This window comes from Vombatus ursinus, unplaced genomic scaffold (genome assembly GCF_900497805.2).
Source record: "Vombatus ursinus unplaced genomic scaffold, bare-nosed wombat genome assembly UNPS02014784.1, whole genome shotgun sequence".
In the NCBI taxonomy this organism is placed as follows: Eukaryota; Metazoa; Chordata; class Mammalia; order Diprotodontia; family Vombatidae; genus Vombatus; species Vombatus ursinus.
Genome location: NW_020954562.1, coordinates 15,490,310 through 15,517,874, shown reverse-complemented (window position 1 = coordinate 15,517,874; position 27,565 = coordinate 15,490,310). Strand labels below are relative to the sequence as shown.

The window sequence follows — 27,565 nt, the reverse complement described above, 5'->3', positions numbered from 1 at the left end:
AGTTGGCAACACAATTCAATTCAACAGGCATTTGTTAAGTGCTGAAATCATAGTGGTAGGTGCTGGGAATGGAAAGATGAAAACCAGGACAGCTGCTGTCCTTAAAGAGATTACTCTCTTGGGAGGCTAATGGGGCGAAAGAGGTTACATCTACAAGCATAGAATTCTATGTAAGATTAGTTTGAATCAAAGGAAACGGCTGTAAAAACTCTTAAGAAATTTGAGGAGGGAAAAGGTCACTTTTTGCTGTAAAGATATAGGAAAGTTTCATGGAGAAGATAGCACTTGATTGAGACCTAGAAGTAGGCTGTGAGAATTTTCATTTGTGAAATCAAATCAAAGAAACCTTTAAAATTCATTTTATTCCATCACACTGTACTAAATATTATGCCCCTTCTAGAATAATAATAATAACTAGCATTTATAGAGCACTTTAAAGCTGAATGCTTTATAGACATTTCTCATTTGATCCTCACAACAAACCTATGAGGTAAATGCTATTATAAATCTTGTTTTTCAGTTGAGGAAACTGAGGCCAAGAGAATCTAAGTGGCTTGCTCAGGGTCACACAGCTAGCAAGTGTTTGAGGCAGGATTGGAACTCAAGTCGTCCGGGATTTCAAGTCTACTGGCATTGCATTATGACACAGAAGCTCTGGATACACTTTGAAGACCTCTCATTTCTTTGGTTTGGTGCCCTCACTCAGGTCAAGCCTGGCATTGTCAGTATCTGACACTCCCACAAGGGTAGGCACTTGTTTGCCTTATAAACACTTAGGCTTACAAGGCTCAAAACATAAAATAATTATATTTACAGATTACCAGAGATAAGATTAACATCTGATCCTATTGTGTAGTGAACAACCTTTCCTCTAGAAACCTATAAAGTCAATGTGACTTAAGGAAAAAGTTATCTCTGAGTCCTTATATTTTCAACCTCATTTTGGGTTGTGGTAAGTGGTAGTTTCCTTTCTTATTGCTAGTGGTATGCCTTCTGCTTTTATCAATACCCCCCTCCCTATTGGATCTTTGAAATCAAGGGAATACATTCTCTCTTCTCAATACTCAATACTCTATCCCTCTTATCCCATATTCCCTTGGGACACGAGTGAGATATTTAAATTGTCCTGGGGCTACTTCTACAAAAAGGGAATCAGTTGCTTTCTGTGGAGGGCTTGAAGGAGATGGAGATTACCAAGTTCTACTTAAATCATCCCTGGAAGATGAAAATACACTATTTTATATTTTCAAATCTCCAAAGAAGTAAACTATATATTCTGTCTTAGAAATGCATTCTCATATATAATAGTTTTGGTTATCAGAGGTTTTTCTATATATCCAAATGAAATTCTTTGTATTGGAATTTCTATCTCTGCTTTGTGACTTTGACCAAGTCATGCCACCTTTGGCCTCAGCTTCCTCATCTGTAAAATAAAGGGGTTGGATTAGAAGATCTCTGAGGTCTTTCCTTGCTCTAAATCCTATGATCCACATTCGTAACTGGGAATAAGTTATTCTTCTTCTGAATTACCACACCCTTTTATACCTCTTTTACTGCCATTTCATAAATTTATCTTGTGTGTTAGTGATTGGCATACAAGTCTTACGTCTTCTGTGAGCTTCTTCAGGTCAGGGAGCATGTGATATTATTTTTTCTCCCTCATAGTATCTTGAATATAGCTGGCATTCAGTCAAATATTGGGTGAGTATATCAAATTAATAAATAATGAAGCTTAATCTCATTTTCTTTCATTCTTAGTGCATTTTGTTTTATTTGGCTAATGTAAAATGTTGTGAAAGTTATTGTGGAAGGTTAGAAAGACAAGTAAGCTATGGCTTTAGCCCTCAGGAGCTACAAGTCCATAGGGAGATGTAGTACCCATACAGATGTAATTGCAATTCAATGTATAAAGTGATAATAAGAGGTACAGCCATTCTCTGAGAGTCCCAAGGAAGGGAGAGATCACTTCTGGCTGAAGAAGTGGGAAGACTTGACATATTTCTAGAATAAGTCCCCTTTGCTCTTCTGACACTGCCTCCACCCTGGTGTAGGCCCTCATGGTCTCATACTGGGACTATTTCAATAAGCAGCTGGTTGGTGTGGCTGTCTCAAGCTTCTCTCCACTCCAACCCATCCTTAATTCAGCTGTCAAAGGGATCTCCCTAACATGTAGGCCTGACCATATTAATACTCCCTATTCAATATATAACAGTAGATCTCTATCACCTCCAGGATCAAATATAAAACCGTTTGTTTGGCTTTTAAAGCTCTTCATGATCTACCCAGCTTTTCCAGTCTTTTTTTTCCCTCAATTTCTCTCCCATGTACTCCGAGAGTAACTTTGGCCTCCTTGCCATTTCTCAAACACCCCATTTTCTGACTCTAAGCATTTTCTCTGGCTGTCCTTTATCCCTGGCATGCTTTCCTTCATCGTGGCTACCTCCTGGTTTCTCTGTCTTCCTTCAAGTCCCAACTAAAATCCCAGCTTCTACAGAAAGCCTTTCCCATTACCCCTTACTACTAGTACCTTCCCTTGGTTAATTATTTCCAATTTATCTTATATATAACATAGTTATATATAGAAGAAAGTTATATACAGAACATAGTTGTTTGCTTGCTATCTCCCCCATTAGGCTGTGAGCTCTTTAAGAGTGATGATTGTCTTTTTCCTGTCTTTGTATCTCCAACACTGATTAATAAAAGGGTATGAACTAATTGATTGACTAAAGGAGGTGCCATTTCTGTTCAGCTTTGAAAGACGTGTAGAAATTCAGAAGGCAGAGATTGTGAGGGAAAGATAATACTCCCTCCCCCATCTCTCATCATTAATTGTGTGGGCTGTTAGGGCAAATCACTAACCCTCCCTGAGCCTCAATTTCTTCATTTGTGAAATGAGGAAATCAGGCTTGTTGGCCTCACATGTCTGTTCCAGCTCTAAATTCATCACCATGATCCTATAACATTCCAGGCAGAGGAAACAATGTGCATAAAAATACTGAGGTAGGAAATATTTAGGAAATGACAATTAGTTCAGTCTAACTAGAGCATGAGGTTCAGCAAGGCAGAATCATGGGAGATAATATGGGTTGACTGAAGTTAAGGAGGACCTCTGGTGCCATGTTAAGGAGTCATAGATTTACATTATTTTAGAGCTGAAAGGGACCTCAGGGATTATCTAATGATCCCACCAACTAATTTTACTGATGAGGAAATTGACTTAATTTATAGGCAATAAAGAATAGTTAGGGACAAGGGGAGGAGTATTGAAAAGGCAAGTAACATGAGGAGAATTGTTCCTTAGTGAGATTAATTTGTTATCAGTGTAAAGAATATGCCGGGAAAAAAGACCAGGGGGACAGAGACTAGAAAGAAGGATGCTGCTGTAATAGACCAGGGAAGTCATGAAGAGCTGAACTTGGGTATTAACAATGGGAATGAAGGGATGGCTAGGAAAGGCATTTATCTGGCAAACTAGCGCATCAAAAACAATATTCCCAATCCTGAGCTCTTGTAATCTGATTGGAATCATCATGAAAATGCTAGACTAACCATACTCTATTATGCTTTCCTTTGAATTGTAGACATTGGTCAGGCAGTATATGACAATCAGATGGGTACTCTTATAATCACTATGATGCCCTCAGGGCACAAATTCAGCATTTATAGTTTTAAAAAGTTGACTTCTCTCATTCACTACCTACATAATCCATTGGGTGAATCTGACTGGTTTTCCCCTGCTTGCTTTGGAAACTCCAGCTATCAGTCAGTTGTCTGATTCAATATGCTAATTTATGTGTTGCCAATGTCAGACTTTTATAGGAATGATTTTGATTATATTCTAGCAGAACCAGGCTTCCTGGTTTAACCTGGCATCCGTTTTACATATCTTAGATATTTTCCATATGGTGTTTGCTTCTTTAAAAGACAGAAAAGAAATGTAATCTTAAGAGAATAGTTCACATTGAAAAGTGCAGTGTGGAAAGCTGTATGTATTTTTAAAAGTATACATACATACATGTATGTGTGCATACATATACACACACACATATATATATACACATACATACATATGTATGTTGACATTATTCTTTGGAGAAAGTCTGTATAAAGCAGCTATAGTGAATGGAATGATGGCACCAATGACATTCCAGGTTACTTAATTATGCATGAAATCTCAGAATGGAGCAGACCGATGATTCATTCATATCAATACCTTTTCTTCAGGATGGTAGGTGCCTCAGGTCATTCTGTAATAAGGTCATGGTTTCTCTCCATAATGTCAATCTCAGAAGAAAGGGGATGTGCCCAAGATATTCCTTGCTTCTCTTTATAAAATACAGTTTTCTCTTTTGTGAATCTATTCAAGCCTCCCTTAAACTTAGCTATAATTTCTTCTAAAATAGCCCCTAGGTAAATTAAATCTGATAATTTCATTGACATTCTGAACTTCACTGGGTGTCCTCTAGTTCTAGAATTTTATGTCAACTTTTGTAATGTACCCTCTCTTCACAGTACTTTAGACTTTGACCACTTGTCCTCTTATCTTGAAATATGTCTTCTTTGCCCCTTGCCTGCCAGAGACTAGAGAATTTCCAAACACCTGCACTTGATTAGTTGATTGAAGACTAGAAGTCATCATCATGACCCAATTCCCCCAAAAGACTACCCTCAACCCCATTGCAGTCAATAGGTATGCCCTCAGGGAAGAAGTGTGCGGCCAGAAACATGGCCATCATTCTCTTTGCTTTCAATAATCCTCCTCTTCACATCCGTTCCATTTCAGTCAAACTGGCCTTATACACCATATTCCATCACTCATCTCCCCAACTGAAAGGTGCTCCTTCCTTGTACACCTGGTACAATCCCTTTGTTCCTTCAAAATACAATTCATCTTGCTACTTTCAACATGGGACCTTTTCTGATAGCCACCCCCCTCTCATTTATTGCTGTTCTCTCCTTTTTGAAATTACTTTGTATTTACTTAAGTGAGTAAATGTGCTTACTGCATCATACCCTCACCTCCAGTTGAATGTTTGTTTCTTGAGAGCAGAGAATGTTTCATTTTTGTCCCTTGTATTCTTAATGCTGAGCTCAGTGCCTTGCACCTAGTAAACTTAATAATTGTTTGTTGAGTTAAATTGAGGAGTTGCCCTAAGGGAAAGGCAAATTGCAGTGACTTTTGACCTTAACCCCCTCTCTCTACCAAATATCCATGTTTCAAGGGCCTATGCACTTTGTCTGTCTCTACCACCTCATTTATCTTAAGGTAAATTAGCTCTCCCCTCTTAACCTCCTTCCCTCTCCCCCCACAACCATGGGTTGCAAAATATTCTTGAAAAAGTATCAGGAAAAATGATATTCCTGGTATATAATATGATAAAGAATAGACTTGTGTATTATTGTATAGTCTATTTATGCCTCAGATGCTAATTCTCATCACTAGACAAAATACATCTTTGAATTTCAGTTTCTTCATCTGAGAGCCTTTTTTAAACCATTTGCTCCCTGCTAATTTCATAAAGACAGTTTGTGAGGATTAATGAGTTAATGGGCACAACATGATTTGAAAGCCTTGAGGAGAAGGTGCTGAGTAAGTACTTATTTTTATTATGATTACATTCAAACCTGGCCAGGGGTCTATTTATAACAGGTAAAGAGGCCAAGGCAGATTCTGGTCTCCTCAGAGAATCTCTTTGCTTCTCTCGTTCCCCCTCAATGAGGGTTACTGAGCTCCTGTTCCCCATGACATACATTCCAAGGTGTTGTTATGGTTACATAATAAGCACAAGAAGATCATTTCAATAAGATAGGTGCCCAGTGATTACTGATAAAATAACAAACCTAAATCATCATGTTGTTTTAAGAGACAAAAACGGAAAATGAGATTCATGGTCTGCAGCACTGTTAAAGTTGTATGAATGACATCGCCAGTCTCTCCTTTTAAACTATATTCTTATTTCTAGTCCCCAAACCAGTCCATGCTCCCATGTCAAGGACCAAAACCGTCCTCTGTTCTGTAGTTCCAAGTGTCTCACGTGACAGATACCACCAAATTCATCAAAGAAGGGTGTCCTCGATAGATCACAGTCAGAATTTAAAAACATAGCCACCTGGTCAAGAACTTATGGGGAAAAGGACTGACCTTCAGGATTTAAAATGATAAGCATGGCAGCCAGATGGATGGAAAGCAAACTTGGGGTTAAGAATGCACCTCCAGCCTTTGCCATCTGCCTACTGCCTGAGACTGGGGTCAAGTCCTCTCTGTGCACCAGTCACAGAGTACACAGAGCAGAAGTGTGCCCTTGGCTTTGGGCCACTACTTCATCTGAAAGAGCAATGCTAAATATAGACCATTCGGTCTATTTCATTCATGGATATTTATTTGTTCTGGTCACTCTATATATGAAGTAAAAAGTGCATAGCAAACTGTTGAGCCAATAGCTATATATACGAAAAATTAAGAGCTTCATGTTTTGATTAGTAAAGCTTATGGTAATTTATGTCTTTTCCTTTTCAGAGAACAACTTATTTTCTTCTATATATAGTGCCTATACACATAGATCATGAGTATTAATGGGTGAAATCATACATGCTAAGTATAATTTGGAAAATATTAAAAAGATGCTTTTAATGCTGCTGTTTACTTTTCATTTTGGCCATTGGGGAACATTTGTTTCTCAGGAAAAAATACCCCTTCTAACAAGTTTTAGAAAATTGATTGCTATTAATCAAGGAATGTGATTCATGTACCTCAGAGAATATAGATTTTCAACATAATCTGCATTTAGGGGGAATAAAAATCAAAACATGGCAGATGAAGAGTATAGAAAATGGTGGCAAGGTGCTGAAAAAAGAGAAGAATTTCATTCATTGGGATCCACACATAATTCACAGAATCACAGTGGAATATTAGACCTTTGATCAGTAATTCCAATGCCATTATTTTACAAGTGAGCAAACTGGGGTCTCAGGATTAGACAGGTAAGAAACCATAGAGCTCACACTTGAATCCAAGGTCTGGTAATTTTAAATGCAGTGCTTTTCCTTGGGAACATAGATTTAGGGCTGGCAAGGACCTTAGGTCATCATCTAGTGAAGTCTAACCATCTCGTTTTGGAGAGAAGTCAAGGGGGTTTGCTCAATGTCAACCAGATAGTCAAGGGTAGAGCTGTGATTTGAATCCAAGTCCTCTGAATCACAATGCAGTACGCTTTCCACTATAATCCAACCCATCATTCTATTTTATGTTTTTGTTGACATCAGTGTTTGTAGTGAGGAAAAAGCCTTTTTTATTGGGAGCAAGAGTAGAGTTGGGGATTAGAAGGAAAGCGAAATGTAGACCCTGGCATCTAAACTGTTTGTTTGAATCTTTTAAAGCCCAAAGCCGTGGGATTTTTATATTCTTAATACAGTGTCTTAAATTCCACAAGAGTAAAGCCAAGAAGAGGGAACTGATGTGAGATGGACAATGGAATAGTTCCATGGGAGAGTAGGGGAGCTTTGTAAAAGGCTTAGGAAACTTGTCCCCAAAGTGAGAGACATTTTGTCTGGAAAGAGTTGTCCTAGTGAGGCAGCTTCTTACTGACTGTCCCAGAGGGTTACACTGAAGTGCTTAATGTTCCAGTTATAAGCAGAGGACTCATTTGCTCCTAGGTATTTAACTAAAAAAGAAATTACCATTGGATTTCAACTACACCCAGTTCAAGCAGAAGTATGTGCTTATTGGTGAATTTAGGCTTAAGAACAGGGCTGTCTCATTCTTCAATTTTCCCAATTATAGAGCTGGCCTTAGAAAAAACTGTGAAAGAGACAGGGTTTGTCTCTACTCTTCCCCCTCAACATCTTCCCTGACTCTCTCTCCATAAAGAGGAGGTCCACATAGCCTGTTGTTCAACACAGACGGAGCAACTATATTTAAGATCATAGGATTATTGATTTAAAGCCAAAAGAGACTTTAAAGGTCATCTAGTCCAATTCTTTCATTTTATAGGTGAAGAAACTAAGTCTCAAGGAGATTAAGTAAATTGCCCAAGATTGCGCACGTACTAATGTCAGAGACCAAGATCTGAACCTAGATTCTCTTGCTCTAGTGCCATAACTCTTGGGATGACACCTGCCTTTGGTGCAATCAGTCCCCAGATCTCTACTCCAACTGGTTTGTGGGTGGGTCACAGACTATAGACAGATATGGGCCTGTGATCTGGAGCAATCTACTCAGCCAAGATGACTTTTAAACACTGAAATAAGTGACCTTCATATAAAGTCACAGATAGAACTTTGGATTGCCTTCGTCCCCTGTCTCAAGCACTGCAAAAGATTTTTATTGCATCATAATTGCTATCATAGATCATTTCAAGACAAATAGTGGTATTGCAATCCATTTGACAAAGACCAATCACTCCTGAATAGGTAGATCTCTAGGATCCACAAGATGGGTGGGGGGCCTTGAATACATATATACACACACAATCTACATATATAATATATTTACATGTATGTATGTATGTATATAATCACATACAACATATAACATATATATACACAAATACACATGTATATGTGTGTGTATATATATATATATATAAAGATGCCTAGGGAATATGTCTGTGTGTGTATTGATAGATAAAGATTTATATCAGGTAGGAATGACTATAGATTTATATCTATCTATACATACACACATCTTATATACACATTATATATATACAATACACACATATACATACTCTTAAGCAACTTATAAAGCCACACAAGGATGTGTAGGCTGTAGTATGTATGTGTGTAGAATAGATAGATATAGATCTATATCAGACAAGAATCAGATAGGAATGACTATAGATCTATGTCTATCTATACATATATATGCATACATACATACATACTCCCTATTCATCTTTATTTGCCTTTAAGGTGCCTGCCCCAATGCTAGTTTTCCATTATTTTCATGCAAAACTCCTGCCCCCTTGGATTGCCTTTGTACCCTCAGCGAGGTCCTATTCAGAATTTTAAACATTTGATATCACCTTTACTTTATCAGAAATTATCCTTGGGAACCTTTCCTCTACCATGTGAAAAATAGATAGAAATTAGCCATATCAACTCACCTATATTAATGGCTTTCACAGATTGTAATTTTTTTTTTGTTATCCAACTTTTCTGACTGTTGAACTAACTATAGAGAAGGTGGTTAAGTTAACAAATTGCCCCACACTTCCGCAATAAAAAAAAAAAAATTTCTTTTCCCTGGAAAGTCTTAAGGATTCTTAAGGAGTTAAAACAAAGTTGGATACAAGAAATCTGTTTTTGAATCTTGCCACCCCTGCCAGTAAGATGTGTGGCTTTGAGCGTTGTCTCCAATGCCCAGGTTTCTTAAAAAATGGGAATAATAATATTTCCATTTACATAAGGGTTGTCGTGAGGAATGTACTTTGTTAACCTTAAAATGTTATAGAAATAACGACTCTCCCTTGTATCACCAAGCAAAGAACCATGACACCTACCATGATTTTTCACCCTAAAATTTGCCTCTGGTTGCTTTTCCCTGGTAGGAATTTGAACAGTGGATAAAGTGTTGAGTTTGGAGTCAAGAAGACCCAAATTTAAATCCCCACCTCATACACTATGTGCTTCTGGACAAGACTTTTAACCTTTCTCAGCCTCTGTTTGCCTATCTTTAAAATGGGAGTAATAATAAGAGCTACCCCACAGGGAATAGGAAGGTACCTCAGAGGCCATGAAGTCTAACTTCTTCATTTTATGGATGAAGAAATTGAGCTCCAGGGAGCTTATGTGACTTGCCTGAGGTCACACATGTAGGAAGTACCTGATGCAGGATGTGAAGCAAGGTCTTCTCACTCTAGGGCCAATGTTCTTTTCACTTCACCATGCTGTCTCCTCTTTATCAACTCAAAGTCTCGTGCCTTTCACTAACTATAATGCCTCATTTTTTTTTTGCCTTATTCATATACCAGCCCACCTTGCCCTGCTCTTTGAAACAGTCAACCTAATACAAAATTTAAAGTACAATATAGTTCCAAAGACTAAACATTAGTAGAAGTATAGCTTCTCTTTTGAAATACAATACAGTTTATCATCCTCCACCTACTGAAACAAAAGTCTTTAATTAGATATTTCAGGTTTTTCCAAGCCATGTGCCAGACACACCAAAAAAGGCTTTGTTGATCTTAGGCATTTTCCAGCCCTCTTCTGCTTGCCACCAGTGGAACAAAGCCATTCCATGACAAAGAAAAGAAAATTTGCAAATGAAGTCCTTTCCTTAGTAATAATGATTAACTTGTGTGGAGTTTGGTGGCAAATTGATATGGAGAGAGAATAGTTATTCAGAAACAACACTTTGCTGTGCCAGAATGGACCACTTTCCAGACCTTAATGAATATTCCAGATTCCTGGGGTTTAACCTCCCCCCACATTTCACAGATGAAAAAGTTCGGACAAGGAGAAGTAAGAGTGACCAGCTTGGGGGCCACACAGTAAGTGGGTGAGTGGGGTTTCTAACCCTGTAAAAAGATTTGACTAGAATTTGGTAGATGGGATTAACAAGGCTCTTGTTTATTCCAGATTGTCCTGCTTCTCTTTATAGAGTCCTTTTTTTTGGCTGGGGAGCTTACATACTGAGGATGTCTTCCCTTGGTTTGGGGGCTGTCAGAAGTTTGGCTTCAACTTCTGAGCTCTTTGTGAAAGGAGAGATGGGTCTATTGGGTAACACACGTGGCCTTTTCAAGCAACACCTAGTGAAAGACAGAAGGGAGGGATGTGCCCAGTGTTGTCAAAGCCTTTATGTGCTATCATTGGTTGAGAAAAATTTGAAAAAAAACTTTCCCTCTCCCTTCCACTATCCAACTACTTTCCTTTTGGCAAGCGGGAGCTCTCTTTCCTACATGAGTCCTCCTTCGAGTTTTTAAACTAACATGTCCTACCTGCTAGCTTTCCTTTTGTTAATAGGAACCATCACCCCAGAATGGTGTGAGAACTGGAACACGGCCCAGCCTTGGCTCTTTGTTGCTTCTTTCTCCCTCTTGCCAATTCATGGAAAACTGACCTTACTGGTAAAATATCTTGATTAGAAAGGTTAACTTTTGTGGGGTGGTGAATATGAGCTGGCTTTGACCAAAAACTTGCACTGTTTTTAACTGATAGTCTAGTCCAGGTATTTATTTGATTAAAGTTTTTTTTTTCTTGGCCAAATTTTACCCGTGACTCATTTTTCTGAAGCTATTGAATGCTTAAAGCACATTCAATATGCCATAATGTCTCCAAATACTTCAAAGAATTATTCTGCCATTCTTACTTTTCTTCTTTGTTTTTGTTCTGCAGCTCAGTTTTGTTTATTTGTTTATTTGTTTCTTCCACAGGTCTATGGATAGAATTAAGTTCATAGAGTTCAAACTAGAAAGGAGCTTAGAAATCATTTATTTCAGGGGTGGGGAAATTAACAGAACAAATCCCTTTAATAAGAGGATTTGTTCGTAAAACTTAGACTCAGTCAAAAGGCCGCACTCAAGGACCTAGAAGGCCACATGTGGCCTCGATGCTGCAGATTCCCACCCCTGATTTAGTCCATGCATTCATTTTTCAGATGAGGAAACTGAGGCCAAAAAGTAAACAGGAGAGCAAGGATTTGAACCTGAGTCTTCTGCCTTCAAATCTGGTCCTCTTTCTGCTGTTCCTTCTTTCACCTTTTTTTTTTTTCTTGATGCAGTCAGCTTAGAATGCTTGTTTATCCCAACTTTGCAAGTTCTTGTGCTAGAACGAGACCCCTAAGGAGCTCTGCTTACTTCCTGTTGCACTCTTCTTTGATATTCGTTACCGAAGCTCTTAAACATAACATGAATTCTATTTTTAGAGAGGTGTCTCTTGCAATTACTTTTAATGCTGAAAATCAAAAGGCCTAATCTAAACCTTCTTTGGCTGGTATGGGTTCTTACCTTCTATGCAGCTGAAGGTAAGGAGGCCTGCTGTACTACGCTTTGTCCCTTGTCCATCTTGCCCATACTGCTAACATTTTAAGAAAGGGATTCTAGGTTTCTGAAAAATCACTTTCTATGGGGCAGCGAGGTGGCGCAGTGGATAGAGCACTGGCCCTGAAGTCAGGAGGACCTGAGTTCAAATCCGACCTCAGACCAAACACTTGACACTTACTAGCTGTGACCCTGGGCAAGTCACTTAACCCCAATTGCCTAAAAAAAAAAAATCACTTTCTGCCTTCCTTTGAGGAAGTGCTCTTATGACTTTTAGCACATGTGCCTTCAATAGAGTCAATATTTTTTGTGGGGAGAGCTTTTTAGAGGATATCAATGAGAGGGTCATATAGTTATCTTCACTAACTGATATCTGTTGAAAAGTATCCACAATATACCTTGTCATACCTTTGTTGGAAAGCCTCTGATATTCCTCATTATCTATATAATGTTAATTCCTAAAATACCAGAAATCCGAGGCCATCCCTAGTTTAGTCTTAACCTACTTTTTAGCCTTATCTCCCTAAATTAGGGGTTCTTAACTGTTTTTGTGCCATACATAGTTAAGAATCAGTTAGATGGACCAATTATAGTGAAAATAAAGATGTATTTTTTTTTCCCATCCAAGTTCATGAATTCTCTGAAATCTATCCGCAGACCCACAGGGTCTATGGACCCTAAGCAGTGGTAAGCTGATAAATGTTTAACAACTGATTCTTTGTGTCACAGCTAGAGTTAAGTCTCCTGGTATCCTGCCCTTCATTCCTGATTTTATTAAGCAATTTGGAGAATACCCAAAGTTCAGTGGTCTAATAGACTGGTGGTATCAAACTCAAATAGCAATAGGGGCCACTAAACTTTACATAAGGTTTCCTGTGGGCCACATATTAAAACACACATATTTATGTATTTTTAAAATTATTAATACATCGATCATTAAAATCAGATAGGAACGACATTATTATCCGGCACAGGATGTACTTGGGAGTCTCATGGGCTGCACGTGGCCTGCATTCACATATTTGGAAACTCTGTTGTAGACCGCCCCACTGCTTTGCCTTACAGGTGATGGGACATATTCACTTTGTCTAAAACTCTTTGTAAAGTTTGAGCCCCAAGTAGTTTGGGGGACCTGGCATTGGAACATGTATCTTGCCGTATATCCAAGAAGCTGGCCTGCCCATGGACCCGGGGACAGTGTGTGGGCTTGCCCCACTGACTTCTGTTCTCTCATGGCTGCCATTCCTGGGGAGCAGTACCACTTTTCAGAAATATCTCTCTCCCATTTTGTCCTGTATATATGCATCTTGTTTTCCTCACTGGACTATGAGATTTTTGAGGGAAGAAATTATACTTTTTTATAGTATAAGAAACAATGTGGTGCAGTGAAGAGAGCATTGGATTTAGGAAGACTTGGGTTCAAATTCCACCTTAGATATTTACTAACTGTATAACCTTGGGCAAGTCTCTTAACTTCTCTAAGACTCAGTTTCCTCATCTGTAAAATAAGGGCATTAAATCTGATGACCTTGAAGGTGCCTTCCAGATCAAAATCTCTGATCCTTCATCCTCTTCAGTTCAAAATGTTGTGAATTGAACATAATAGTCACTCTCATTTAATAGGTTTTTGACTTAGATTATATTTCTGCCCTCAAGGAATTCCAAGGAATAGACAGCAGTTAAAGACAAAAGAAATACCCTCAACCTACCCCAGATTCTATTCTGTGCTGTTCTTATTGTACATTATGACACTATACAAGTCATTGCCTCAGGATCAACATAGACATATCAAATACTTAATATGTTCAGCACTTAGTGGGCTCAGGGTAGGGAGAGCAAGGGTTGGCTCGACAGATGGACAGTATGGCATAATACAGAAAAAGCATTATGGCGTGATTCCTGCCTTTAAAGAACCTACAGTTTAGTAGGGGAAGCAAAAAGGAAAACATGGAATAACCTGAGAACAATAAAGTGTGCATAGGTAATATCAGGGTTGAGAGCCAAATGTGGGCTGGCATGGGTTGAGAAGGCTTCATTAAGGAGGTGGGGCTTGAGTTGAACCTTCAGATATAAGCAGGATTTGCCTGGTCAGAAGGGAGGGAGAAAGCAGGCAGGGGAAGGGACTAGCAGGAGAGAGTGACCAAGGCACCCTACTCCCCTCACAAATGGTTCTATTTCCTATTGACACTGATACTCCAGTAGATTTGTAAAGTCGCTGATGCTGTAGTGGTGTAGTTTGTAATCACAGGCTCACAAGAGCATGGTTTGAAATTTGAAAGGTCCTTCAGGGTCTGTCAAGGCCAACCTACTCATTTTGCAGTTGAGGAAATTGGTGGCCAGGGTGGCTGACTTGCCCAAGGTAACACAGATATTAAGACTCATATATGTAGGACTTGAACTCAAATCCTTTGACTCCTCACCCAGTCCATCCATGCTTTCTTTTTGTGGAAAATTCTTGACCCAACTTGCTTGCTTGTTGTTGTCATTGGACTTTCATTGTTGAAGAGGACCAATGACATTAGGAGGGTGATGTCTTGTGAGTGAATTGGATTTGTGAGGCAGGGCTATGCAAAGTCATCAGCCTCGCTCCTCCAGAGTCATTGGAGTTTAACAGTAAGATATAGATCAGGACGACTGGAGAGATAGTTCGGGATGACCAGTCATGGCCCCGGATGCAGTGGGAGACCCTCCCATCTTCCTTAGAGCACTCAAGAACAGTGTTTTGTATTGACCATCTCCCTATTGTCAGTAGGTGGTAAAGATTAGACTGCAATAGAATGTTTTGCTTTCCTTGAGAGAGTTTTGGCACCTCCATAGATGCCTAATTTCTAGACACTTCTCCCCTGCTCCTCCTTTATCACCTGGCATCTGGCAATTCCATTGCAAAGAATACCAGATTCCTCTATGGTACTCTTCAGATACAGATTATAATCATTGCTCAAGGTTTTTGTTAATTGATTCTCATTTTCCCTTCCCTTAGGGATTATTTATTTAATATCAACTCTTAGTCACTTGGAGTCTACTAGCGTGCTTTTGACTGTCTCTGCCCGAGATGGTGGTGGGCTCACATCTGTAACTAATGCAGAGGTCACCATCCACATCCTCCAGACTGCTCTGGCACCTGCCATTTTTGAAAGGTCAAAATACATCTTCTCCATTCATGAAGACATGCCTGAAGACAGCCCTGTTGGAACTGTGAAAGCAAGAGAGCCTTTAAGTAAGTGGTCGCTTCTCCTGTTGCATTTAGAGGTTTTGGAGTTAGAGATTTTCTGTTCAGCTCTGCATCATAGAGCTATGAGACAATTCTCCCTTTTCTCCAATATTTCTCTGCCTTACTGAATGTACTTTCCCAAAAGGGGAATAAAAAAATGAGAAATTAAGCCTCTACTTTCTTTTAATTTATTTTATTCCTTCCTGTTTTTTACTTGTAGAAAAAGGACATTTTTATCCTTCTGTTAGTAGAAGAAGAGAAGTATACAAATGAAATTGTTTTGGGTTTTCGTGACTAGGAAGAGCCAGTGATCTTCTGAATATTCATCCCTTTTATCTAATGCAAGAAAAATGAAAGATTAAAAAGAGAGCACTGGTTTGGTCTTTGACTATTCATCATATGTTTGAGGGGAAAACCAAACATTCCCAGAATGACCCAACTGTGTTCAGTTTTATATGGTAAACAGGACATGTTGTGGCGAGGCTCCAAGGCCATGAGCAAGAAAATATTAAGAGTTTAGGAAGGAGTAACAGATTGTGTTATATTCTTCACAGATGTCATTTAGAATAGCAGGCAAATCTTTCTGCTTATCAGAAGTATCGCTTTAATTTTATTACTTGCAATGATTGCTTTGCTCTTCCCCCTCGTCTTTCCCTCAGATTCCTTGGAGACAGTATCTTACAGAATTTCCTCTGGAGATCCCTCTGGGAGTTTCACTATTGACCCTAGGTTTGGTGTCATTCGTACCCGGAAGCAACTGGATCATGAAACACAGCCCAGAGTTATCCTCACTATCCAGTCACAATTGGGCAGCTCCCCTGTCTATAGTAGCACCCAAGTCAACATCACTGTGATTGATGTCAATGATAATCCTCCCATTTTTCACACAGCTTCTGATGAGGTGAGGTTATTACAGAGTACACTGCCTGGAACAGCCTTATATATTGCTCATGCAGAAGACAAAGACAGTGGCCAGAATGGATTTGTCCAATATACCATCGAAAACCAGAGGTCAAACGTCTTTGCCATTGATTCGGATACTGGTGTCATCTACCTCAGTGGGACCCTTGGGCAAGAAATGCAGCAGAGTTGGACTCTGTATATCAGGGCTAAGGACCTAGGAGTTCCCCCCTTAACATCTCTGTTGATGTTGACAGTGACTATTGAAAAACCTCACTTGAAGCCTCCTTTGGCTTTTGAACACTTAGTCTATCAGATAGAAATCAGTGAATTCCTTTCACCAACAACCAGGATACTTCAAGTCCAGGCCTTCTCACTAGAGCCACATCATACAACATCCCACATTGTGTACTCACTGGAACCCAGGACAGACTCTGTTGCATTTGGCATTGATGTTTCTACAGGTTGGATTTTTTTGCAGAGGCCTCTGGATTATGAAATATCCCAAATATACCATTTCAAAGTATTTGCCTGGAGCCTGGAGGACAGGTTGAGGCAAAATGCGAGTACGGCCATAACAGTTCATGTTCTAGATGAAAATGACAATTGTCCAACCTTTTTGCATGATGTCCTTTTTTTGCAAGTTGAAGAGAACCCCACACCCCAAGGGGTAATAGGAACAGTTGTAGCGACTGACAGAGACTCTGGAAAAAATGGACAGTTGTCATATTTCCTTTTATCTGATGGGAAATTCTTCAAGATAAATCCCAACACAGGTAGGATGCTGTTGCCTTGGTTTTCTCATAGCATTAACAAATGTCATATATTTCGGTAAGTTCCTTATGGATAAAGATTGTTTCACTTTTCGTGTCTGTAGTCCTATTTCCTCGTGTGATGCCTGGTATATAGAGAGTGTTGAATAATGCCTTTAGATTGCTTGGTCGATCAGATAGAACATCGCATATACATGTATGATTATAGCAAGGGTCCAGGAAGCAACATACATCGTTTTACTATTGTGTGACTTTAAGAAGTCAGAATTGAATGGCACTTTAGCAATTATATTGTCTGAACTAGAAACATTCAATTGTACTTCACAGCCAAAGATTACAACACTGTTATTCACATAGGCTTTCCAGTTTATGTGGATAGCATTTGATTCAAGTGGTGATAACATTTTTCACCTGAATTAGAGGCAAGACAGAAACCAATCTGGTGAGGCCCCATGTACAAGTTCTAGGACTGTAGGTAGAGCTGAAAGGGACCTCACAGAGGTTTCATGTTCAACCCACTCTATCCATAAAGAAAGAGAAGCCAAGGGTGGTTAAGTGATTCGCTTAAGATTTTTTAGTTTCTAGTCTCTGCTCACTTTCCCTCCTTCCCACTGCTTGGTATTCTTTCAGTTAATCTTTTGCAAAATGTCAAAATCCTTATTCACCACACATGATCTCATTAATGCCAAGCTTTGGGAAATAAGTCCATTGACCAGATGTCAAAACGATCCTGGGATGGATGTCTCTATTTATACCCTTTTAGGAAGAAAACACACACCCACACACACATTCATAAACCCTAAGGTGATGGTCCTTGGGGGTGGAGATGGGGTGGCACACATTTCTGATCCTCTGAGTTCCCTTCCCATGCCTTCCATAATTCAATGATCTTAGTATTTAAAGTTATTTGTTCACAATTTGCCAAATGAAACATGTGTGGCAACCCATGAAACCACATACATGTTTCATCTTGCAAATAATGAATTATTATGTACATGGTTTATGGAGTCTGCATGAGACTTGCATTTCTAAAGTCTCTTCCGGCACCCAGTGCCATGAATCTTTACACCAAGAAATTAAGTCAGATGGCAGGACAGATTTCTAGACCTTTTGTTTCTCTCAGTATTTTTAAAGATAAAAATATACCAGGTAGCATTACCTCTGTTAACTACTTTCCCTCCCACAACTATGAAAAAAAGTCCTTAATCCCCAACATTGAGAGTATGCTAGTAAAACTTCATTTAGTTTAGTTTGACAAAGACAGCAAAAGGGAATTGCTTTTAAAGGGAGGTTGAACAAGGGCACACAGCAGCCCGTGGCTGCCATCTTAGGCCCCACTCTTTTGTAGATGCCTTGGAAAAAAGCCCTGGTGCTACAGTTCTCCAAGGGCACAGTGGTAGAAACTAGTCCTAGTCTGGTGAAGAAAGCAATGTAGACCAAGAACTAGTGTGAGTGAGTTGGTGCAGAGATCAGTAGATAGCTGAGCAGGAGAAGAGGAACAAAACTGTAAATGAGAAGCACTTTTGCTGGTTTTGGAAACGGGGATTGGGAATTGGGAGTTTCTGAGGTTTGTGACCCAGGTATGGAGTCAAAGAACGAAGCCCGGTGAACGGGAGAAAAAAAGGGAATGAATTCAGATGGTGAATTTGGTGAATGGTAGGAGAATAACAAAGACAACAAAAACATTTATCTAGCACTTACTATGTCCCAGGCAGGGCACCTAGGTGGAGCAGTGGATAGAGCTGGAGTCAGGAATTCTCATCCTCATGAGTTCAATCTGACTATAGACACTTGCTAGCTGTGCAACCCTGGATGGATCACTTAACCCTGTTTGCCTCAGTTTCGTCATCTGTAAAATGAGCTGAAGAAGGCAATGGCAAATCACTCCAGTATTTTTGCCAAGAAAACCCCAGATGGGGTCACAAAGAATTGGACAGGATTGAAACAACTCAAAACACCAACAATGTGTTCCAGGCACTGTGTTAAGTACTTTATATTTATCATCTCATTTAATTCTCATAACAGCCCTAGCATATAGATATACAATGATTATCCCCATTTGATAGATGATGAAACTGAGGCAAACAGAAGTTTAAGTGACTTGCCCAGGATCACACAGCTAGTAAGGGTATAAAGTTGGATTTGACCTGGCTGAAGATCCAGTGTCAGCTAAAACTGAGTTCTAGGGCATAGTTAGAAGGCACATAAGGATTTGTGTGAATGAGAATGAGGAGGGCAGAATTGTTGTAAAGATCATTTAAAAAGATGAGTATGTAAAAACTCTTTGAAAACTACAGAAGACAGTTGTAAGCTGGTATTTATTCACTACTTACATAATAGTTACTATTTGATATTGTTATTGTTCAGTATTGATAGGTAGTATGATATAGTTGTATAGGGGACTGGTCTTAGAGTGAAGAAGATATGGGTTCAAATTCTTACTCTGAGCCACACTTCCTATGTGACTGTGGGCAGGTCACTAATGCTCTCAGTGCCACAGATGACCCTTTAATTTGGTAAGTTATAGATGAAATGTCTGCTTACGTTTAGGGAGTAGAAGGATTGATTGAGGGAATTTCCAAATTGGGAAATCCTTGCACAAATGAAATTGTAGTCCTTGGTCTTCTGGCCCCACAAAGAATTACTATTATTGTTTACTAATTATATATTATTGTTAATTTTGGGGGTATGCATAGTCCAGATCTGTGATTTTATTAGTGTAGGGAACCCCACAAGGAAATTTCCTTTATCAATGCACTCTGGCATTTCCTTGCTCTGAAGTTTCTAGTCTTTGAGAGCTGCCTGGGAGAGGTTAACTGACTTGCCTAGGGTCATATAATCAATTCACATCAAAAGTATAATTTGAACTCAGATCTTCCTGACTGATGCAAATTTTCTATCTTCTACACCACATTGCCTCTCCATTATTACTTGTTAATATAATAGTACCTTAATAATACTAGAGAATGTAGCATATCAAGGGACAGGGTGAATACTGTCTTCAAAACAATGTTCTCATAGAGCACTTTCCTATATTTTGCAACTAGAGGGAGCTAGGAGACAGAGACCCTAGGAGACAGAGGACCAGAATGTTTTCCTCAGATTCTGTCTATTATTGACTCTTATTGACTCTGGGTCGAGGTACTTGACCTTTTTATAACCAAATCTTGCCTTCTGAAACATGAGGTTAATCCTACAGAATGACATCGCTCTGGGAAAATTGCAAGAATTCAGAAAATGTTGCATAGGAAGCATTTTATGTATGTCACTAAGATGGCTACTTAAGGATTCAACCTATTTTGTGAAGTGATGAATAAAATTAATATGTGGGCTGAGGATAAAACATTACTTATGGTGGTACAGGTAAGTACCCCCCCATAGTACTTAAGAACACTGAAATATATATGGGGGATAAAAGAATGGCACTTAAAATCATCCCATTATTCCACACTCTCCGAAAAGTAATTTATTTTAAAATGTCCATTGGGGAAATCATGCTGTTGGGATGACACGGCCGAAGAATAAATCATCTAGTGACCACCGTGTTGATGGTGAGCCTTTCAGCTAAGTCAACATTGTGTATGGTCAGGTTATTAAATTGGGGCAAAATGTCTTAACTAGCAGGAAAAGTCATCATATAGTCTATAGCCAATAGGCATTTATTAATGTGTTAGTTAGTAAGTCTAATTTTTGGCAATTAGATGGTTCAGAGGGTAGAGTACTGGCCCTGGAGTGAGGAGGACCTAAATTAGAATCCAGCCTCAGAAACTTACTAGCAATGTGACTCTGGGCAAGTTACCTAACCTATTTGTTTTAGTTTTTTCATCTGTAAAATGGGGATAGTAATAGTACCTATCTCCCAGGGTTGTTGTGAGGATAAAAATGAGATATTTGTAAAGTTCTTAGCACATTGCCTGGCACGTAGTAGGTACTATATAAATACTAGTTATTCATATTATTCATTTTATTAATTATATCATATAGTATTTTAGAGATGGTAGTTGTTTCTATAGGATTTTTGAATATTGATATTTAATATAAAGATTTTGATATTTATTGTTTTTATCTGTTTTATTTTATCCTGTATCCTTTAGGTGAAATTATAAATTGGATGGCATTAGACCGGGAGCAGCAAGTACATCACCAGCTGATGGTTCTAGTGACTGACCATGGCTCCCCACCACAAAATGCCACCATGATAACTTACATCTCCATTACAGACCTCAATGATAACAAACCTTATTTTCCCCAATTTCTCCCTGGAAAAGAACTCAAAATTAAGGTTCGTGGAGCCAAGTAATTTTAAATGAATCTGCGGTAGAGAGAGCTCTCCTTCCTAAGGGTGTGACCTTGAGCAAGCTCTCACTTTCTCCCTCTCAGAATTGTTTTCCCAGCTATAAAATGTCAGAATTGCATTTTGAAGATACTGAAGGTCTCTTGGAGCTCTAGAGATTCACTGTGATTCCATAATTCCCACTCATGTAAGAGTATGCATCATTTGTTTTGAGCGCCATCTTGTGGTAAAAAATTTGAATTTTTCAAATACTATCTCAAGTGAAGAGTTTAGTTCATCAGCAAGTAACCATTGGACCAGAACTTTGCAAAGTTTTAGCAAACTAAGCCTTAATTGCATATTTTTTACCATTTAGAGGCTATTAAAGCTAATTGTTCTTATCATCACAAAGTACTGATCTTCAATTAGAAAGATCACCTTAACTTATAATGAAAAAATGCTATCCATCCCTAGAGAGAACTAATGAACTCTAAGTACAATCTGAAGTATAATTTTCTCTCTTTATTTTTCTTGCTTTTATGGAAATAGGTTTTGAATTATCACGTATAATTTATATATTACTTGCTTGCTCAGTGGGTGGGGGACAGAGTGGGAGAGAGAATTTAGAATTCAAAAATTTAAAAGAAAAGTGCTAAAAATGAATAAATAATAAATTGAAATGTTGAAAAAAAGATCACCTTACCAACCATTCGTGAGTTTGAACTGCTCTGTTGGGAGATTTGGACGCTTTGCACTGATTTCTCTTCACTCACTAATTAATTCAGTACTTCCCTCCTTATCTCACTTTACCTCCACCCCCACTTCCCCACCCAAAACTAACCAGACCTTGCATGAATCATCTCACGCTAACAAATCTTGTTAACATGATGCTCCAAAAAAATGACCCAGTCATCCTATTCTTATAGAAACTTACTGAATACCCCCCAATTATTTTTGACACAATGGATCTGTATCCACATAATTGTATGTACTTATTTTACCTGGTTAATGCTGATCTCATGCTAAACACTTATATTTGTTAAGGAAGTTATATCTCTGATTCAGCTCTCCAGGTTAGGGACTATATAAAAGCTCTATAAGTCATTGTCTTTGTGCCCTATGGGTAATTGAAATATTGTCCAGATTTGTGTGTGTACTACAGAAATGTGGAAACATGAAATCTGTCTACATGGCTAGGAGATTCAAGGCAAGCTGCTCACGTTTGAGGAGACACATACTTTGTCCTTATAGTAAGATTTTGTATTTTCCTCCAATGTGATTGTCTATGACAGCCCCTTTGTGTATAACCTTTATGGGCAAACATATGTACTGTGTTTTTGTTTTTTTTTCAGTACCTTGACAAGGAGGGCTTAGTGGTAAAAGGATCTGTAATGAGAAGGTGCTATAATCCCCAAAGGAAATTCACAATCTCAGTGTTTTCAATTTCCTTGATTTCCTTCTTTTAAAGAGTTACTAGAATCTGTCAAATACCCTGTAGGGTAGTTGGTTTGTCTTTAAATGGAGCTCTTTAAAATGTGCAATTTGGCATATTTCCATGGCCTCTACCCAGATAGCTTTACAGAGAGTAAAACTGAATTTCATGTCGAATTTAAAAGTAAATGAGAAGGGTTAAACAGATGATACTCTCTCACTTAAAGTCTCTTTAATACATTTTATTTTTAATTATAAAACAAACACTTGTAAGCCATTTACTTTTATGGCAGGTCCTGGAAGGTCAGACTGCAGATATGTTGGTTACCACTGTATTTGCAAAGGATTTTGATTCAGGAAACAATGGAGAAGTTTTATATTCATTATCTTCAGGTAAGATTTTATGATTGCTATGGAGAGATTATGTAAAGTCTTTAGGAAAACTTGAAGGCTGATAGATTTTGCAGTTTGTAAGTCATGCTGAAGATGAGGGGAGGGAAAGAAAGGGAAGAGGGAGAGAAGAGAAGAGAAAAGAAGAGAAAAACATTTGAAATGGTATGAGCAGTCTCTCCAGTTATTCCATCTTGGTTGCTATTCCTTCAGTCCATTGTGATTCCCAAATGCCTCAGAAGGTGACCACCTTAACTGTGATGACTGTAATTTTAGAATTGGGGTCCTTAGCCTTTTTTAGTGTCATAGACCCATTTGGCAGTCTGATGAGACCTATGGACCCCTTCTTAGAATAATGTTTTTAAATGGATAAAATAAAATATATAACTCTATAAAGGAAAGTAATTTTACTGAAATACAGTTATCAAACATTTAAAAAGTTGAGGGATCACGGGTTAAAAAACTTTTTTCTACAATATCCTCACCAACATACTCAGAGTCTATTCATTCTGCTTAAACTGAGAGGGACAGCCTTAATAACCTTTCCTAGCATTCCTAGTCAGTTAGAATACCCTTGCTGTGTTCTCTTTGACTGCCTTGTGTCTCATCCTGACTTATGGTGAAACTGGAAGAAGGAACAGTTATGTAATAGTGTGATCACATTTTAATATAATCAACATTATGAGTGAAACCCTTTCACCTCCTTGTCACCCCCTCCTTGGCCCCATTTGTTTTCTTTATGGCTAATTGTTTACTGCCCCCCTTTTTTACTTGATTAGTTCTGGTTCTTACCCTTCTCCTGACCAATAGACTAGTTAAGTATTATAAAAAACAAAATTTACATTAGATTGTATCCATAGCAATCCTCTGAGCTTGATTAGCTCCCAGATATCCACTGCCTCTCTCAAGAATTCTTGCCCCATTCCAACTACAACTGTTTCAGAGAAAGTATCTGTACAGTACTTGATAAGCAATTTGAGGAATTTTCAATGACAATTTGACTGCATATGATTTTCACCTTAATTTAGTACCTAATTCCTACATACAATATGACTTTACCCTGGTTAATTATGTTTGTGCTTATTTGAAATAACCTTAATTTTGAAACCAGAATGGAAAAAAAAGGAGTTTGAAACCTTAATGGGAAAAAATGATAGTGTGCCTTCTGTGTTAAAACAAAAGCCTTCCAGCTTTAATAAGTCATTTTAATGTTGTGAGGCAAGGATTACATTTTTCTCAATACATACCATTATGGTATGAGTAAAAAGCATATTTAACTTTTTGGGAATTCTAAAGGGAACATATGACTGTATTGAATATTATACATGAAAATCACACACATATATATTCATATATACACACATATACATGTGCATGTTTATGTTCATGCATATGTGATAGGTATATGCTACTCATGGTTCAAAGCTCATTTGCATAAGACTCTTACTGAATTCTCTGCATCTGTGTAAGGGGCAGAATTGAGAGAAGGAAAATCTTGATCTTCTGGCTTTAAGAGAGAAGAGATTCGGTTTCAGATTCTCTCCAGGTCCCTAAAGGGAAAGAAGGACCCTGGGAATAAACTAACTCACAGAGGAGCAAGCACCTTGATCATGTCCCTATTTCCAGCTTAGTACAGTAGATAGAGCCTTTGGGAAATTTCTCCTTGGCTGAGATCTCAGACTCTCTCTCTCTCGGTTGAACTGAGCCTTCTTGCTCCCAATGGAATAGGTCATTCACTCTGTTTATCATTTGGTATGTATTCTCATCTCTAGATTTCATTTGATTTCTTTTTGTTACTGACTTTTAAAATGGGTTTATTTGCTATTTGCTAAGCATGTTTATTGTGGAAATACCTCTTGGTGGGAAGGGGAGTAAACCTTGGATATATTGCTTGAGTCACATCTTCCTCATTAAGGGAGAGTAAACAGGCGCTCAATTTGAACCTAAACATTATTTTCCCCAGACTAACAATGTTTAAGGGAGTAGATATAATTCTATCCTGCTAGCTTTTCTCAGAGAAGGGCAGAATGGCCAGCTGCTGGTCCCAGCATCCTGCCTCTCTAAACATAACTGTTCCCACCTCCCTGTGAGCCGTATCTAAATAGATCTACGTGGATACGCGTAACTTATGTGGCCAAAACACAGAAAAAAAAAAAAAACCTTTACAAATAAAAAAAGATGTAAAGTTAAATATATATGATAGAACATCATATGTATTAAGTTCTTAAGTCATACCTTTCTTTAAAAAAAAAGTTCCCAAAAAAAGTAGTGTACTAGATTACCTAATGAAGACATCATGACCATCTCTCCAAGTTTATCTTCCATTTACTTTGTATATATCTTGTATGCACATCAAATGAACATAGTTGTTTCACTTTGCCTTCCCTACTAGAATGTAAGCTCTTTGAAGAAAAGAACTATGTTTTTACCTTTCTTGGTATTCTTAGCACTTAGTTTAGGATAGTGCCTGGCACATAGTGAATGCTTAATAAATGCTTGTTGATGAGCCTTTTTTTCATTCTAATTTTAGTTCTCAGTTGCCTTACTTGTGATTCAGGGGTTAAATAGGATAGAGAAATTTTCTTTTTGTATTTCTTAAAAAATATACTATATTTCCATATGCAAACAAGTAATCACTTTTTAAAACAATTTCTTGACAAAGCTGCCTATATTTCTTAGGTTTGGGGGATTAAATATGTTAGCGATAAACCTTGATTTATTATAAAAAAAATGGTGAGGCTTTGTTGGGGACAGGAGGGAAAGGAGTCTAGGGTAGTATTTGAATCCAGAGGCCAGGGCATTTGCTTTTTATTCCCTGCCTTTTTATTTTAAAGGATTTATGAGGTTAATATTTTATGCTTAACACTTTTAAAACCCTTATGACTGACTTGGACAGCTTATAGTGTGACTGAAGGGAGGTTGTACAAGAGAACATAACTGATGTTTCCAATAGCACCTTCATTCTAAGTTTTCCCACAGGTTATTATTTTTTCTTAGCTGTGGCTCACATTCATGGGCCATTCCATTTATACTTGTGATTATTTACGTGACATTGGCACGGAAAGAATGAAAAGTAAACTATCATAAAACAGAATTACTTCTCACCCTGAAAGGGCAGGAATGAAACTCTTGTAATCCTTTCACAAGATTGACTATAGTCACTACTGTACTGCTGTGGGATATGTTGTATTTCGGTTTTGTGTGTTTGACTTGAAGGAGGGAATTAGAAGAAATCATTTAAGTTACAAATCTCTAGAACAAGTAGAGGATTAAACCTACTTATATTCTTAGTTTCTCGATGATTGATGCATGTTGGGAAATATATGGTTCTTAGTACAGCTGTGCTTTTCAGAAGCAGAAAAATACGTTTATTTTTATGTAAAGAACCAGTAGGATTATGGTTAGTGTAATGGAATTTCTTCTACATTATCTAATTTTAAAATGTTTCTGTAACCCATTTTCCACTTAACTCTTGATGCACTCTGATTGGGGTTCAATGTGGGAATTTTGGATCATTATAATTTATCTCATATGGCTTGAGCCCCCAACCAATTTCTTGGGAACTTCTAAAGGTTATCTAAATTCAGTTTGTATCTTACTCATAGCCTAGGCAGGAATCATAAATTAAAATAGTAAAATATTTAATTGAGAAAGAATTACAAAACAATAGAAAAATATCTATGATCTTATAATCCTACGTATGGCTCACTACATACTCCCAAATGAGTGAAACTTCATCTCTGATTGTCGGCAGAAGAGAAACAGTTTCTCTGAGATTCACATACAGAAGAAGATCTCACTAGTTCTCTTTCTTGCCTTTGAACTAGAATAAGGTGGCTGTAGCATTTAGTGCAGATGTTTGCTTGAAGACTGCATCTGCTAGGTTCATAGTGTTCAGTTTATCTCTCTGCTCTCAGACATAGTTTCTCCTTAATCTTTGGCATTTCAGGCACATGCTAGGACTTTTGGGTTCCTGGATGCCATTATCACAGTCTTAGAAACCCCTTGGTTTGATCGTGTTTATGCTTCTCCTTTTTTAGTATCGCAATGTTGATATAAAAAAAAAGACAATTCTTTGTTTCAGAGAGAAACCTGTGGTCAGTAAAAGCCCTCTCCAATTTCCCAAGGGCATTTCAGACTGTGCTCCCCCTCCTATTTTATTTTGGACCTACTTCATTCTTTATCATCAGTGTCCAGAGGAGATAAATGCATTTAGGGACCAACTCTGTGGGTGACCATCCAAATGCATATCAGTCTAGACAATAGCTATTCTCTTCTAGTCACTTGGTCCCCTGCAAATAGGCAGAATTATTAAATTACTATAGGTCTCATTGAGGATTCTCTGCTGTATTCTAGGGCTTGATGCAACCAGCACAATCCCATATACAGACAAGAGCATCTAGAGGACTTCACCATCTATTGGGAATTTCTCTGCCATTTGTACTCTGTGCTGAAATCCTCCATGGAAAAGTTCTAGGGAAAGGATGGATGGATGGATAGATAGAAAGATAGCTAGCTAGCTATCTGGTTGGATAGACGGATGGTTGGAGATATGTGAGTGTATATACACATACACACAAATATACATTACACATAACACAAACAACAA

At 38.2% G+C, this 27,565-nt stretch overlaps 1 protein-coding gene across 1 annotated transcript in view; it reads left to right on the top strand.

Annotated features, from left to right (window-relative positions):
- The window catches only part of DCHS2 (dachsous cadherin-related 2), a 325,666-nt gene that overhangs the window by 221,236 nt on the left and 76,865 nt on the right, over positions 1-27,565 (top strand). Inside the window, exons 4-7 of the mRNA XM_027866793.1 lie at positions 14,959-15,195; positions 15,849-16,865; positions 20,957-21,144; positions 22,860-22,959. Coding sequence (XP_027722594.1) covers positions 14,959-15,195; positions 15,849-16,865; positions 20,957-21,144; positions 22,860-22,959 — 1,542 coding nt within the window. The remainder of the gene's footprint in view (positions 1-14,958; positions 15,196-15,848; positions 16,866-20,956; positions 21,145-22,859; positions 22,960-27,565) is intronic.